Below are 17,476 nucleotides of genomic sequence, written 5' to 3' on the forward strand. Positions count from 1 at the left end.
TGTTGTGGGTGGTTGCCAGGTACATCTGTGGTTGCTAATAAGGTGTTCTGACTCCTTGTTAGTGTATTGCTCTCTGGTCTCTGTGTGGTTTCTTTCTTTCTTTTTCTCTTTTAATAATAGTAAATCTCAAATCACTAATACTCTCTAGACATGGTTCATGGCTTTGCTAGCAGGGAAATCTAAATATGCTCCGTTTACCCAGTTTATAAAGTCTATTGCAGCTGAAACCAAACACATTAAGTTTGGTTTAGTTTATTTTGGCTTCCATGGTATTTCTAGGTGAAAATGCCAGTAGTGGTTGATGTAATGCATATTTGGTATGTTATACTTTAGTGATGTTAGATTGTGTTAAAGTGATTTCTTATTTTGTACAGCAGGTGGCACCATTTGCAGAGTTATTGTCATTGTCAAAGTTGTGAATGTGTTTCATGATAGTATATATTAATTTCTGAACAAATATTGTCTGATAGATAGACTAGACTGAGTCAGATCTGAATCACTGTATGGATGTTGCTTCTCTGAGGATCTTGAAGGCATTAGTTCTTATGTCAGATGCGAGAAACAATGCCATATGGTGACTGGTAGGCACCTGAATTTATGATGAAAATAAATGCATACGTTTTAAAATAATAGTTATTTTCACCCAAATCTATAAATTTCTATGTAGCAGATAACTAAATGACAGCAAATCTAAATATACATATTGCAGTTTGAATGTGGATGGACTTGTGTTTTGCTTTTCCATTGACCTTTAGCTACAATTGCCCTTTTAAGACAAGATGACGCGAGGTAAAGTGGTGCTGAGAGCAGACGCAGCCACTGACTAGAGATCCGAGACATCTTTTAAGTATAAAAAGGATGGCAGTGTGTTTTGTGAGTCAGTCAGTGCCTGCTCTAAGAGACATGTTGATGCAGCCGAAGGGAGTGGAAGGATTAGTTAAATATTCATTGGGTTAGCTCCCCTTTCATTTACTGTGTGTCATGTATACATTTCACTTACCACCCACCCATGCATACCACAGGCATTTTAGAGACGTGTCAATCCCCTGCTGTATAAATGTCAAAATAATTCTCCATTGACTGTCTTTTATAAAGTTTTTTTAAACCCATCCTTCAGTCTCTGCAGTGAAAACAGTGCTGCTTACTTAGTTGATGTTAATACATTGCTACTGATCTCAATATACCCGCTTTATCATTTCTCCATGGGTAATATTTAAAATGAATAAATAAAATAAATAAATATTTTTTTTTTTTTACTTTTTTACTTTTTACCTTCTTTTACCCTTTAAGCCTCATTATGACATTTGTCTCTCCAAGAATAGGGATTTTGAATATTTAGAAAATGCAATATACAGTATATTACATCTCTGAAATGCTGTTCATTTTATTTTGTTTTATTTTTTATCTTTTTTTTTCTATCATCCATTTTCATTACCGCCTTTGTAGGGTGTATCTCAGGCCTATCTCAGCATCTCTAATTGCAAGCATTAAAAATGTAAATGTTTTAAATAAAAAATTAAATAATGTTTTATACATCTATTTTATTTTATTTTTTTCCTCCCTATTTCTTTACATTCCCCAAACCATTTGTCCTATTTAGGATAACAGGGATGCTGGGGCCTTTTTTTTTTATTTAATTACATTATATTTATTTATTTTATTTTAATTCTTTATTTGATTGAATGATTGCGTTTTTTGTGTTTTTTTTTTTTTTTTTTTTTTTTTTTTTTACCCAGAGAATAGGGAGTGGCCCTCTGCACGCACCTTCCATGCTGTCAGCAGAGGGTGCTCTGTGCCTAAAAAAGGGAACTCAAGCCTCTTAGCACAAATCCACCTTGTGCCATGCATGCCCCCCAAAATCCCCTCTCAGTTTGACAGTGCCCCACCCCTCATACTCTGCATTAACAGCTCTCCTGACTGCCACACACTTACTCTGAATTAAGAAATCGAAAGAAACTGAAACGAGCATTGGCTCTTTTTTTAAATGTCAAGTAAGAACACATCAAGTAATGTCAAAAGAAGTTTGATTATTTAGTTGTGGTGAGTTATCCAATGACAAAAGGACATTGGTGTCTAGAAAAGGGGGTCAGACATTGTATTTCTCACACACACAAACTTCATCATCATGCTGTGAAAGCATCTTAATCTGTATGCAGAGACTAAACTTCCTTTGCTTGTCTTGTACCAAATGACATTCTCAGGTCTTAAAGACCTTCACAGTGAAAGAAGAACAAGTCACATGAATTCTTTCCAATTCTGCTGTTTTCCAAAGCGGGATGCATCAAGTTCTGTCTCTCAGTTATCTTTCTTTTGGTGTAACTAATTTGAGGTTTGACTTTACAGAAAAGGACCTTTGAAAGATTATCATAATCACAGCAGCTTCAGAAATGGAAGTGACACATGTTTGTCGATTTAAACAGACTTTGAACATTTGGCTTAAAATTCCTTCTCCCAACATTTCAGATGAGGTGCCCTGTTTTGGCTTATGATATTCGGTTGCCATGGTTTCTGGCTTTGATCGTGAGCGGTACAGTGCTGCCTAAGAGGTCCTATTGTAAGAGAGATTAACCAAAAATTCTACTCTATGGTTATCACCATACACCACCTTATGCAAATGTTTTAAATGATAACAATTGTAAGTGATCATCAGTAACACTGTGCTGTTTGCGTGCCACTGTTTGTCTGTGCAGCTGAAATCAAAGCTATAAATGTCACAGTTGTCATTTGCCAGTGTTGTTTGTTGCAGTTAAACTCAACCCGGACGCACCAGTAGCTGACATCCTACAAATGCGCCTCAACCTCATTGGCTTATCCAGCAATTTGTTTTGATTTTTGCCACAACCTGTTTAAAGAGGGCGTTAAAGCGGCTGTTTACTCCAGTGTGGGCGGAGCTACAAATCACAAACAAACGCACGCTTCCTCTTCCCTCTTTTATCACCCTTCTGATTCCTTCGTTTTATTTAACGTATTAACGCTAGGATGGGTTTGGTCAAACAGGTCATGCAAGTTTTGGAGGTGGATAAAGGGCACCTGCACCCCCATTTTCTGTTCATTTTGCTGGGTTTCAAAGGGCTGGGGTGAAATCAGAACACAGATACTATAGTTGGCTAATGCGATGTGGCGGCACGCCCCGGGAAATTTAGGTCAAGTAAAAACTGCAGACAAGGATGTAAGTGATGCTGCGTAAGAGTGACACTACATGATGTATCACATGTACACACACATTACTCATTCTTCAGCATACATTAATAGATATCACAGGCGTAAACTTGGCGTTTGGAAAATGATAGTCAATAAATGTGCATTGTAAAGGCTGAATTGCATAAATCATTGGCTGAGCCTTTGTAAATGAGATTTTAGACAAGGCTTCTACGTTAAGTGTCGCTCTTCTGGCAATATTCTCACATTAGCTTAAATTCTGCGCATACTTCACCACATACATAACTGGATTATTGCATCCACTCACTCAAATAAGCGCACACATGAAAACACACACTAATTCACTCGCTCCCCTCCCCCTCGAGGCCAGAGGCAGCCGGTTAGCCACTCCACGGCTGTGCCCACGTGACGGAGAGAATCAGGGAGGGGAGAGGTTGTTGTTTTTTTTCCTATGGTGCTACAGCAATAGTGTAGTATGGCGAAGCACGTGGATTCCCATGCTGCAGTGCTCCTGCAATTCCAGCATGACCTGCATCCAGATAGTTAGATCTAGATAGATCCAGATAGGTTGCGTTGTTAAATCTACTCCTTATATAGATATATTATACTAATTGCATTGAATTATTCACAACACAATTCAATATGCAATTATTGTAATTATTTATTGCAATTATTCATTCATTATTCTCATGACAATTTTAATATGAATTCTTTATTACATAATTTTATACAATTATTTGCATATATAATATTCCACAAACAATTCTTTCATATAATAGTTTAATAATTATTTATAGTATTTTTAACATTAATTTGTACAATTAATCATATGTATTTATGCATCCTAAGGCTGGAATGTCAGTTATTCGTAGAATTTTGTGATTAATCAGCGTGTCGCTGTTGCACTAGTTGTGCATTTTTGGTGCATTACCTCATCGCAATTCATATATTCATACACAAGCTCTTAAGTCGGACTACTGCTCCAGTGCCCTCATCCTCCCCTCCGCCTCGCCATTCGCGTTCTGATTGGCTGTCGATGTGTTTTTGGTAGCACCAGGTTTTTTCAACTCCATGGATACAGTGGAGTGCAAGAGAACTTGCGTGCAGCCAATCACAATGCAGTAGTGAAGCGTAAGTGCCCAGCGGGCTTAGACGAGCCCCCCTTTGCCCCCTCCTTCTCCAGAATCCCACCGTAGCTCCTCTCCTCCAGCACGCAATCTCCCAGTAGGAGGCTTCGAAAAGAAAACAACCAGGTCAGAGTCTCTCTCTGTCGGAAAGAGCTCGTACGAGGAGCTCGCCTTCACCCTTTGGGACTGCTGTGAATGAAGCTGAGAGGCAAATGCACTTTTCCTAATATAATCTTCACTCTTGTCTCAGTTTGGCCCACATAGCCTGTTGTTATCATGAGGAGATATTAGTTAGGACCTTGATAAATGTTCTCCACTTTTCATTGTCATTTTAATTTTTATAAAGGGATCTTATTAGTTCCTAATTCATACACCTTGATCACGATTGCTCCTATAATAATGACATAAGTGCAAAAGACATTGAACCTTATGACAATGAATGTTTTGTATCAAAGGTAGCTTTCATTTTTGTATTTTTTTTTAAAGAAATATGATCATGTCAAATTGGATTTTTGAGATGGCTGTCCTTGGAATGACCCCCTAATGGCTGGAGGGAGTGCTTGGTGGCATTTAGGGTTGGTGCACTTGGCAGCAGTACATCATTGGCATGACTTGGATTCAGGTCACATTTATTCTAAGTAAACTCTTTCCAACAGTGGATGAGTATAAACAGTAAATCTAGTGCAAAAAACATTATTATACTGTCTGTCTGTCAGTCTGTCTTCTGTCCATGTTACCCATGCAAAACTTGCCACCATAATGCTTTTGTACCATGGAACGTTGACAATATGTTGATTTGTGTTTATATTTAGATCAATTTACCACATTATTATGCTAAATGCATTTTTTTTTTTTTTTTACTCTTGACTTGAGTTTATTAAACGGAACTTTTAAAGATACAATCTAGCCGGATCAGTGTTTTCAGAAGCTTAATTTATTGGTATATTTGCACATATTTACATTTTATATTATATCGTAGCTTTAAAATATTATAATGTGAATTTGGATTTCATGGCTCTTCAGATTTCTCTGGGCTTTTTCTGTAGTTTTATTGTTGTTTTTGATTGTCCATAAAGTTAACACGCTCTGTAACTCCCTCTTGCACACCTAAAAATTTAGACCAAATGCCACCTTTGCAAGCAAGCCGAAGCAAAAATCTGTTATTTTGCACTACTTCAGCAGTTGATTTGTGAGGTTGGTAATCAATTCACGCCACTGACCCTTGAACTCTAATCCTGAGCTTTGCTAAGCCTTAACCTCCACATGATCCTCAGCATGGCTTTAACCTGTCACTGCCCCTCACCATGTGTCCATGTCTCTTTTGTAAAGTGTGAATGTCTGAATCAGTTAGGGTGCGCTGGCTTGACCAAGCCTAGCTTCTGTCAGTATGGGTTAGAGTGCTTTTGATCATTGGTTTACCGTTAGCAACTTCCATGTACCCTGTACCTGTTTGAGACCCTCATGCACACCGACGGTCCCAGCTCAGACGCTTACCTGACTTCAGCCTCACCAGCGTCACTCCTCGTCAAATCTCTCACGCCCATTGTCTCTTTGCCTCAGCTTCCAGACACTGTCTCTGTCATCCTGTTCATCTGTCTACCTGTTCATGTCTCAACTTTTCACCTGTCAGCAGCCTGTCTCCTGTCACTCTGCATACACCTTCTCCAGGTCTCTTCCATGTTCCCAGTTCAGACATACATGAATAGCTGACAGAAAATTTCAAGCCGTTTTGGCTGTGTCACATGGTGAGCCATGTTAAACTAAAAATAATATAAAGATAATTTAAAATATTTTTCCTGTAATTATTATTAGGGCTGTAAACTTAATTATATTTATTACTGAAATTAATTACATGACATGATATTTAATTAATCAAATTATTAACAGTGTTAATTACATAATATTAATTTGAATTATTTATTAATATAGTAGTTAATAAATTAAATAAGTACGCTGACTCAAAGACATTATTGCAACGAAAGCATGGAATAGTAAAAAATCTTTAGAACTCAGTATATCACAAGAATACTATATTGCCTTTTTATATATAATTATTGTAAAATCTTTTGTCTTGTCTTTGGTCATTGTATTGCACTTCACTCTATTGATTTGTTTTTTTGTTTTTTTTTAATGAAATTACATTTTTAAAAATGAAATTGTGAGTTTTCCCTAAAATCTTGGATGTTGGTTACGAAAATGTGCTGTGACTCCTCACATACTAACCAGATACATAAACCTACTGCCAATATCACTTGTTGACTCCAAAAACAATTAGTTATTTTTATACTTTGATTTTGACATTCATGAGATTCACATTTATGTGACATTTATTGTAATGACAGGTATATAGGAGTGACTATTTGTCTCAAGCTGTCTAGATCTGCAGCTAGATTATATAACACCCATTCACACACATACACACTCATGTCTGTGACCTACATCCAGCCGCCTGTATGCTTATGAGTGTGTTCTTACACTCATCACTCTTCCCGCCAGAGGCACAGGAATCATGGGTAGCATGCTGCTGTTGTTATGGCCTAGATTGACCTTTTCCCTCTTGTTTGCTTTGCTCTCCTCTTTTATCTCTTATTCTAGGTGAAAGTAAACACAACACAATCTTTTTGTGTTATTCAGTCTTTTTTATTATGCAGATACCTTTATGACAGGCTGTGAAAGAATTACAGACAATTCCTGTTTAGTGTGTGTTTATAGATAAACAGTTAGGCAAAGATGGGCAATTTATACCTAAAATTGCTATTATATTATATTATATAATTTCTCTTAAATTGGTTATTGGCTTTAATGCATTTAAAATACCGTGCAATAATAAATTGCCTATTTTTATGTAATGGCTGTCATTTAAAATTCAGATTTTAAGCATAAAAAGTTGAATTTCTTTAGTTGTAATTTTTAATAGGTTATCTGTGCATTTGGTAAATGTGTACAGCTCCTCCCCTGACACTCATAGAAAAAAACTTTCCTTCAGACCAGTGCAGTTCTTGGTAAAAACCGCTTTTATACAGAGAAATGCCATTGAGAGTTGTGGTGGAGGCATTTTCCCATCAGCTAACAGTGTTTATCTGGTTTGATGTCAGGTGGCTGTGTTGGAGGAGCCTGGTATGCATTGGAAGAAGGATGTTTTTTTCCCCTTCCGTGTGTTTTCTCAGAATCTTTCTTTTATAGTTGATTTTCTCACAGATAGGCTAAAAAATGTTTTTTTAAAACTTGAAATGTATTGGAGAAATATTGTACAGATCTGTAACATTGGCAGTCAACTTTCCATGTTAGTCATAGCTTAACATGCATCACCAAGCATAGTTGCAAATACAATGACGCTTTTAAGCATGTTTCCCAAATACTCCCCCATTTTCCATTGTTGCTAATGGTTCATCCTGAAACTCACACCATTGATTGTGTCAGTTGAGTCAAGTTACTTTGTTGGTCTGCTTAACTGTTGTTTACACCTTTTGGGACGTCATCCTAAACCCCAAAGTGTGCTTTAGTTTTGCGTTTACTTAGCACATGCGTACAGCTGAATACATAGCCTTTCATAGTACACTCCAGTTGATAGCGTGGGGAACACAGGTGCTCAAGTTGTGCACCAGGAAGTTGGTGCGCTCATCAAAACAGGCATTTATTGTTGCTGTTGTTCGGTCTTTTCATTTTCTTTTTCAATTGTGAACCATGGGCCGAGGCGGTGTTGCTGACACTATTGTTCATCAGAGTAGTCCAAGCTGCTGAATACTAAATAGGTAGGCAGTCATTAATTAATTAGCCCATGGATGTGATGCCATCACAAAAACTGTTTTTGAACAAGCCGTTTACATAAATGCTTTTTGTGAAATGACCCCTCTATTGAACATTTTGGGAATGTGAGTTTTCCTTCCTCGATTTTGCTGTTTGGAAGGATAGTTTGGCCGTGCTTCTGTACTTCACTCATGTCTAATGTTAGTCACGTTTTGCAAAATGTTAAACTCAGTAGCCTCAGTTATCCCAAGAGAATTAATGGTTTTCGAGGGCTGTTTTTGCATCTAAAAACACTAGTCTACTTCCTAAATCTTGACTTTGAAAGTTGGGGCCCCTCAATAGGGAACTGAACGTGAGCAGTAGGCATGACATGCACGGTTGGCACTGGCCACCAGAGCACAGGGATTCCCGTAACTCTGTGTGTGTGCTGAAGGAGGGGGTTACAGTAGTGACATCTGGTCGACCCAAGGCCCTGCACAGGAAAACCACTGCGTCTGGAGAGTGGAAGCTGTGGATAAAGGGAAGGAGCGTCGACTGGTGGTTGGAAGGGTGATGGTTTCTTGACTGATAACAGGGGAGATTAGTGCCATGATAGAATCAAAGTAAGGTTGTTAAGTGCTGCCCCACCTGGATCTGACCATTAGATTTATGATTTCTGTTCAAAATACGTGGCTTAACTCTGTCTTTCTTTTTCCCTTTAGGTACGTGGTCATGGGGAACCTCCTTAAAGTTTTGACATGCACAGATCTTGAACAAGAGCCCAACTTCTTCCTCGATTTCGAAAGTGAGATATGTCTCCCCTTTCCATAGACTCTTTCATTTATTAGCTGTAAACAATCCTTCATTCTCAAAGCTTACCTCAAAATGCACCAATTTGGGATCTCACATGTCATTTTTGGTATGTTTGAGAACTGAGATTCTGGGAGACTTGGTGAAGGTCATTACCCGGTCAGCTAGTCAAAAAATGCCAGTTTCCCTTTTGGGTCTTGATAATATCTTAAATTCCTTTCCCCTGGAAACTAGTTCATGAATTACATACAATCTGCTACCATCTCATTTGTTTGAACCCAAAAACTCTCAGCAAAGCAAAGGAAGGTGAACGAACCAAAGAAAAGAAGACAGTGGAAAATAACAGTTTCCTGGCTTTTATTACTCTTGCCCACAGAACATTTCCATCCTACCATGTTTGTCTCCATTTTTGGTCACATAGTCGTTCCTATGAAGGAAGACAGGAGGCGATATGGAGTCACCGAAACTATTGACTCATTCGTGGCTCATCCGTTGCGCACACATAAGAAAAATTCCTATAATGTATGCTCAAGAGTTATGTAACACTAATAAAGAGGGTGCGAGAGACTCCAAGAGACAGAGCACTAGAACAGGACCTACTGTATCAATATGAAAACATACAAAGATGAATAAGCTAAGAGATCATTGCACTCTTAATGTGTGGCATCTGAATGCTGGAAATTAAGGAGGTGGCCCTTAATTTCTTAAATTGCATTTAAAGCCAGCTGTAGTTAACAGCTCCCAGTGTCTCATTGAGGTTTCTTTTTCAGATGTGGGCCTAAAGTTTCCACCATTTAAAATTCCGCACTTTGCCTTTTAAACATATGAAACAGGCTTAGCTGTGGAGGTTTGACTCAAATACGCTTTAAGATCCCCAGTGAGTAATTCACCACAAAAATTTAATTTAGTCATCATTTGCTCACTCTCTTGTCCAAACCAGTTTCATTTGTAAGACAAATGAAGATGTTCAGCAGAAGCCTATGAATTGCACAACATTCAGCTGATCGTGTTGTCAAGTTTGGACTGTGTATATCCAAAATTAAAGTTCCAAGTTCAAACTATACAAGTGTACAAACTACTATATATAAGACGCTACTTGTAGAGTCAGTCCAAATGAATGTGAGCAACCAAATCACTTGTAATAAAAGGTCTGCTAGTGAAGTATATTTGCAGTGGTCACTTCAACAATCTAATTTTGCCCCAGTAATTAGCCATAAATTTGAATTTTACTGCAATGTTATTAAGGTTACATTAGAACATAATAAAAAATGGAAGTGTGAGGTTTAGTTTAGGGTTAGTTTGGTGTTTCTCATCAAGGCTAGATTTATTTGATCAAAAATAAATTAAAGCTGCAGTCCATAACTTGGCGCTCTAGCAGTTAATAAACAGAACTGCATGCGTCTTGCGGAAGAACATTGTAGCCGGAGCTACTTCTTTCTGTTTATTTTTATGATGAATCACGCAGGTACTGGGCGACTCTGCAGCGGTACCTACCCGAACCAGTCTAAATAGTCCGAATGTAAACACTGGTGTGGATTATAGGTGTACCATAGTGATTCAGGACAAGCCAAAAACATGTTTTGGAAAATGGATTCATGGTGTGCTCGCTTATTATATAAATTTAGAACACAAAAAAGTTACAGACTGCAGCTTTAAGTAATATTGTATAAATAGTAAGTAATATTGTGAAATGATATAACAATTTAAAATACTTGTTTTCAGTTTTATTATAATTGAATATGTAATTTAATTTGAAGATGGCATAGCTAAATTTTTCAGTAGCCATTACTCCAGTCTTCATTATCACATGGTCCTTCAGAAATCATTCTAATATGCTGATTTGGGGCTCATTTACATTTATTGTTATTATTATGAATGCTGAAAACAGTTGTGCTGCGTAATATTTTTGTGAAAACCATGATGCATTTTTTTTCTGGATTCTTTGATGAATGTTCAAAGGAGTACTTATACAGTAATACCCTTCCTTCAGAGTACCCATTTTGGAATTTGCCCATAGTATCAGCACGCATACAGTATTAAATATAATGTACAACGTGTCACCAAATACTCTGTTTTCTTTGTTCTTTCCTTCCTTTTAATCTTGCCTTATTCTGCAAGGTGTAAAGCTCTAATACCTGTTCATGATTTGCATACATACAGTATGTTCGCTTTTAATGTGTCAGATACTGACTAAATTTGACCTTGAAAGACCTTTTGATTAAAGACCTTGAGGCCATTTCTCTCTCTCTCTGCCTCCAGATGCCCAGCCAACAGAAGCAGAGCGGGAAACGTGGGACGAAGTAGATGTGGTCCTGAAGGATGCACTGGGAATACTTGACGAACTACAGGCATATAAAGGCGCGGGCCAAGAGATACGAGAGGTACAGGCACACTCTCAAGATAACAGAAGTCTGCTGATGTTTGACTTATGCATATGCACTTATAAAGTTGTTCATGCAAAGTCACCTCTGTACAGTATGTACATTAATTCTCACAAAAATGAGTTGAAGGAATAATATTGGTGGCTTTAAAATCTCATCTCACAGCATGTTCATATGATTTGAAATTCTCTGCTCTGCTCAATCACGCCTCGGTGTGAGTGTCAGTGTGATTGATACTCTTGTTGCCACGGATACTGTTGCTATACGGATACAGTTGCCATGGAATGGCATCTTCTGCAGAATGAAAGTGAAGGTTTCTTTTATTTCTTTTTTCGAATTCACTCAAAAGAACGCGGTGAATTCCTTTTTTTATGTCAGCACACTCAGTAATTATTTTAATGAGCCTCATGTATTTGGAAATTCAAAGGCACACTGAGGTAGAGAGAAAAAACATTGACTAGATGTTCTGCCCAGTGTCATAATGGAAAAACATAATGAATAAACCTTCAAACCTCTTGTGTGCTTGGATTTGACATAATTTACATCCTCAAATTGTCACCCTCATGGGCACATCATTTAAAAACCTCATCTCACATACATAATTCTAACACAACCTCATACGGTCATAAAAATAATCTGTTCCATTTAGAAAACATTGTTTATAACTCGCCAGATGTATTATTAAGATGTTGTGTTTGTTTTTTCAGGCAATCCAGAACCCTAATGATGAAGCATTACAAGACCAGGCGTGGGCTGCTGTGGTGCCACTAGTAGGCAAACTAAAGAAGTTCTACGAATTTTCACAAAGATTAGGTACATTAGTCTGTTTTTCATAGCAGAAGTAGTTATGCAGAAACCTTTTAAATGAACATTTTAGCATAATTTACTTACGTTGATGTCATTCCAAACCTGAATGATTTTTCTATGGAACACAAAAGGATATATTTAGTAGAATGTCCATGCTGCTTTTTTCCAGAAAGCAACTCATGCAGGTGGGGCTGCACGATCTGAAGATTTAGCCACAGTTTTTAGCCACAATTTGGCTAAAAATGCTGAGGTTATATATCAGTATGACTAAAAAATGTTGAAATGATTTTAAAATAGTCATATTTATGGCTGTCTTAAATTTCTTATTTTTAAATCTTAAACCATGGCAGGAAGCCCTTTAAGGGGTGGTTGATCAGCTTTTTTGAAGGTTTCATTGTGTTTATAGGGTGCAGTGTAATGTGTTCATGCTTCATTTTTTTTAAACACATTATTTTCACATATTTTACCTTTTATTCTACACCGCTTTTTCTGTTCTCTTCAAAACGGTCTCTTGATTTCCTGGTTCTATGAAGCCCATCCCTCAGAAATTGGTTAACTGGCCCAGTGTGTTGTGATTTGCTAACCAACTAGTGCACGTTGTCCGGAAATGTCACTGCCCCTCGCCAATACATGTAGTTGCATGTACCCGGGGGCAGGGTTTATGCAAACGTTGGGGTTAGTGATGTCACAAACCTGGGAAGAAGTCCTTACCAGCCTTTTTTGTAGTCCTTAAACAGCAATTTCTTTTAAAGAAAATATCTAATTTTGCATTGAACTTGGAGCGTCGTAACTTTGCAGATGTTGTTTATGCTCTAACAGCAACATTACACATTAAATAAAAAAAAAAAAGAAGTTAAAAAAAGTGAAATCATAATCAACCACCACTTTAAAGCTTCTCCTTTGTTGACTGTTGCTTATTTATAAGTTCTTGTCATAAGTTTGGGACTTTGGGGTTTGGAATTTTTAGGTGAACTGTCTTTAAATGTGCTTAACAGCCATTGGCAGTATCGGTTTCAGTCAGTTTTTTTTGTTAATTTTTTTCTGTGCTGTAAACATCTTACAAATTAAATGCACACTAACACATTGTGTGCAAACACATTCACACCTGAGCAGCCCCAGGGAAGTACCACAGCTGGTCCTCTCATATTCTTGCACAAAACACAATGGTTGGGGTAAAACACTAGCTGACAGATAGGCTTAAATGCCATAAATGTTACAAACCTCTCACTGATATGCATAGAGAAAACTGACCATGATATCTAATACTTTAGATCATATGGCTTTCTTAGCATTAGCTGTTTTGCTCATCAAAACACAGGGATGTTAGCAGCTCAATAAGACCAAGGTTGATGGTGGTCTTACCCTGAAGCCATTGAAACTGTGCACTATAAATCTATGTAATGGCTTCTGAACTTGTAGTCAATGAGTGCAGGCCAGGCATCTGCCATATGTTATGTAACTCACCGAACTGGGTCATCTTGCTTTCCCGCGCTTTCCGCTCCAGAACACTAAACCGGCTTTTGGCGTAAGCTCTCATGCTTGACATACTTCACTTAACTACACTGATCACTTGGCATGTAGTGCTCTCGCCTGACTATGAACCTATCTGTGCATGTTAAGTCAAAGTTTGAGCCTTTGGGTGTCAGTGGTGTTATAATTGTATTAACAGCATGAAAGATGCATCCTGCTACATTCTGACGAGTCTGTCCGTGTCTCCAGACAAGGACAGACTTGCAGAGCAGAGTGTCAGGATTCGTGATAGATTTACAATACAATCATATTAAAGAAATTAGGGGTCACACTTCATTTTAAGGTCATTAACAAACCATTAACTACAACTTTTGCCTCAATAAACTTCTAATTTGCTTTTTATTAATAGTTAGTAAGGTAGTTGTTAAGTTTAGGTATTGGGTAGGATTAGGACTGTAGAATAATGTCATGCAGAATATGTGCTTTATAACTATTAATAAACAGCCAATATGATTTTAATAGGCATGCTAATAAGCAACTAGTTAATGGTGAGAATTGGTTCCTATGTGTGTTTGTTTGTGTATGAGTGTATATGTGTGTGTGTGTGTGTGTGTGTATATATATATATATATATATATATATATATATATATATATATATATATATATATATATATATATATATATTATACACACACACACATACACTCACCTAAAGGATTATTAGGAACACCTGTTCAATTTCTCATTAATGCAATTATCTAATCAACCAATCACATGGCAGTTGCTTCAATGCATTTAGGGGTGTGGTCCTGGTCAAGACAATCTCCTGAACTCCAAACTGAATGTCAGAATGGGAAAGAAAGGTGATTTAAGCAATTTTGAGCGTGGCATGGTTGTTGGTGCCAGACGGGCCGGTCTGAGTATTTCACAATCTGCTCAGTTACTGGGATTTTCACGCACAACCATTTCTAGGGTTTACAAAGAATGGTGTGAAAAGGGAAAAACATCCAGTATGCGGCAGTCCTGTGGGCAAAAATGCCTTGTTGATGCTAGAGGTCAGAGGAGAATGGGACGACTGATTCAAGCTGATAGAAGAGCAACTTTGACTTAAATAACCACTCGTTAAAACCGAGGTATGCAGCAAAGCATTTGTGAAGCCACAACACGCACAACCTTGAGGCGGATGGGCTACAACAGCAGAAGACCCCACCGGGTACCACTCATCTCCACTACAAATAGGAAAAAGAGGCTACAATTTGCACAAGCTCACCAAAATTGGACGGTTGAAGACTGGAAAAATGTTGCCTGGTCTGATGAGTCTCGATTTCTGTTGAGACATTCAGATGGTAGAGGAATTTGGCGTAAACAGAATGAGAACATGGATCCATCATGCCTTGTTACCACTGTGCAGGCTGCTGGTGGTGGTGTAATGGTGTGGGGGATGTTTTCTTGGCACACTTTAGGCCCCTTAGTGCCAATTGGGCATCGTTTAAATGCCACGGCCTACCTGAGCATTGTTTCTGACCATGTCCATCCCTTTATGACCACCATGTACCCATCCTCTGATGGCTACTTCCAGCAGGATAATGCACCATGTCACAAAGCTCGAATCATTTCAAATTGGTTTCTTGAACATGACAATGAGTTCACTGTACTAAAATGGCCCCCACAGTCACCAGATCTCAACCCAATAGAGCATCTTTGGGATGTGGTGGAACGGGAGCTTCGTGCCCTGGATGTGCATCCCACAAATCTCCATCAACTGCAAGATGCTATCCTATCAATATGGGCCAACATTTCTAAAGAATGCTTTCAGCACCTTGTTGAATCAATGCCACGTAGAATTAAGGCAGTTCTGAAGGCGAAAGGGGGTCAAACACAGTATTAGTATGGTGTTCCTAATAATCCTTTAGGTGAGTGTGTGTGTATTTTTTTTATTGTTTGTTTTAGTTTTGTTTTACTGGTTCATCTCAAACTGCTGTTATTCCTCAGTGTATATTTGGCATTTTAACATTACCTACTTGTCTAATTTCTTCTCTCTTGCTTTCTGTTGTGATGAGATGTGACGTACACTCCCTTGCCCTGCCCTGCTTTCCTCCAATCCGCCGTCCTCGCCTCACACTCCATTCTCAGCATGCGCTCTTAAAAGCTGCTCGTCTCAAGCTATGTTGTGACTGGGAGGAGAATAGTGTGCTTCCATAGCCATTTTTAATCCGCTCCTCTGCCCTGCCAAGCTGACTAAAGCAGATGGAGGTCATTACCGTATAGCAAATCTGCTCAATTTACTCTACATACTGCTGCAGCTTGAGTCACCAGCCTGAAAATTCCCTCTCTCTCTCACTCTGATGACTATTGTGGCCTGACTATGTAAAACCTAAAAACTCTTGGTTTCTTAAGTCCATATGGAAATAAATAAGTTGACAGACAAAGCTACCCTCTTTTTACCTTCAGACGGGATTGATTACTGCAATTTCCAAATGAGCCAATAAAAATTAAGCTGAAAACCCCCAAAATTGACTGAACTCTGAGAGACTTATTTCAGTTCATCAACTGTTATTGATACACTGATCTAAAGCCACATCACCAAACCATTGCTTTTTGTCTTTCCATTGCTCTCTTTCAACATGCACTAGGAGTTTCTTGTACAATTTTGCAATACTAGCAACAGCAACATGAATCACTTCAAGGGCAACTCTGTTTGGTTTTGTTTATATGTATATTTTAAGACTTGTAATTGAGATCAGGATTAAAAATTGGGTTGATGTGGACAGACTGAGATCATACCGCACCTCAACCATAAACTCATTTATGGCTGCTGGGCTGACTCTTATGTAATATAATTATTCTAACATACTGCTGTGTACTGTGTTGCCTCAATAGAGCAATGGAGAAACTGAGAATGGGAATTGTGGGTTAAGAACAGCCTCTCAAGTCATCAAGCTGTCTACTGAGGCTTAAGACATCACCGTGTTAGTAAAGAACATAGAGAAACTTCAGATTAAGCCTTATGTAAGAGTGTGCCTTTTGTGTAGCCTGGAGTATGTTTGTGTCTGAGAAATTAGTTTGAGATTATGTATTAAATAACATTTATTAGTTAATTGGGTTATGTATGGTACAAGATGTTTTATGTTATTTGATGGAACGATTGCTTCTTAGTGCTGGTCTACGAGCAGTATGAATCAGTATGTCAGTATGTTTAAAACAAACAATATACAATCATGTATTTTTTATGGGCTGTTTTGGAACCTGTAGTTGATATTGTTGCTATTAATAATGCTAATATAACTCATCAGTGGGTAGTTGTTTATAATTGGTAAAAAACAAAAAAATTATTGTTAACAATCTGTTGCACTCAATGAGAACCTAATTGACCCTAACTGACCATTGTGTGACTCCACAGAGGCAGCGCTGCATAGTCTGTTGAGAGCACTCACTAGTGAGACATATGATGACCCCACACAACATCTGGAGCGAGAGCAAGCCCTTGCCAAACAGTTTGCTGAGATCTTGCACTTCACACTGCGCTTTGATGAGCTCAAGGTGAGGACCATACCTCAATACAATAACAAAATAAAAATTAATTTTTTGGTTGCAGTCTGCATAAATGAAAGACCATTATATATGATACAAGTTTAACCTGTTCATTTTCACTGAGTCAGTCGTTGAATCAATTTGCATTTCAAATTTGTGCTTATTTAAATGTTTATTTGGCATTGGATGTGTACTGATACTAAGGAGCTGACACAATACAGGTCAAAAGTAATTTGTTTGAATCTCACGAAACCTGTAAAGAATATGTTTAAAGAATATGTGAGTCCTATAATAAGAAATAAAAATTATATTTCTATTTAAAGGAAATGAAGCCATGAAGTCTTGTTAAATCATTAACATTTTTAGCATTCATTACAAATGAACTTTTCAGCCCTCTGAATTCTTATTACCATGACAATAATAAAATAAAAAAATTCATACATCATGGTAGCATTTGGTATTA

General features: G+C 37.8%; 1 protein-coding gene across 1 annotated transcript in view; it reads left to right on the forward strand.

Moving 5' to 3' along the window:
• The window catches only part of LOC306864670 (CYFIP-related Rac1 interactor B), a 51,005-nt gene that overhangs the window by 27,449 nt on the left and 6,080 nt on the right, over nucleotides 1–17,476 (forward strand). The window contains exons 3-6 of the mRNA XM_079408825.1: nucleotides 8,735–8,817; nucleotides 11,082–11,203; nucleotides 11,911–12,016; nucleotides 16,883–17,022. Coding sequence (XP_079264951.1) covers nucleotides 8,745–8,817; nucleotides 11,082–11,203; nucleotides 11,911–12,016; nucleotides 16,883–17,022 — 441 coding nt within the window. The 5' untranslated portion in view covers nucleotides 8,735–8,744. The remainder of the gene's footprint in view (nucleotides 1–8,734; nucleotides 8,818–11,081; nucleotides 11,204–11,910; nucleotides 12,017–16,882; nucleotides 17,023–17,476) is intronic.

Source organism: Barbus barbus (assembly GCF_936440315.1).
Source record: "Barbus barbus genome assembly, chromosome: 46".
In the NCBI taxonomy this organism is placed as follows: Eukaryota; Metazoa; Chordata; class Actinopteri; order Cypriniformes; family Cyprinidae; genus Barbus; species Barbus barbus.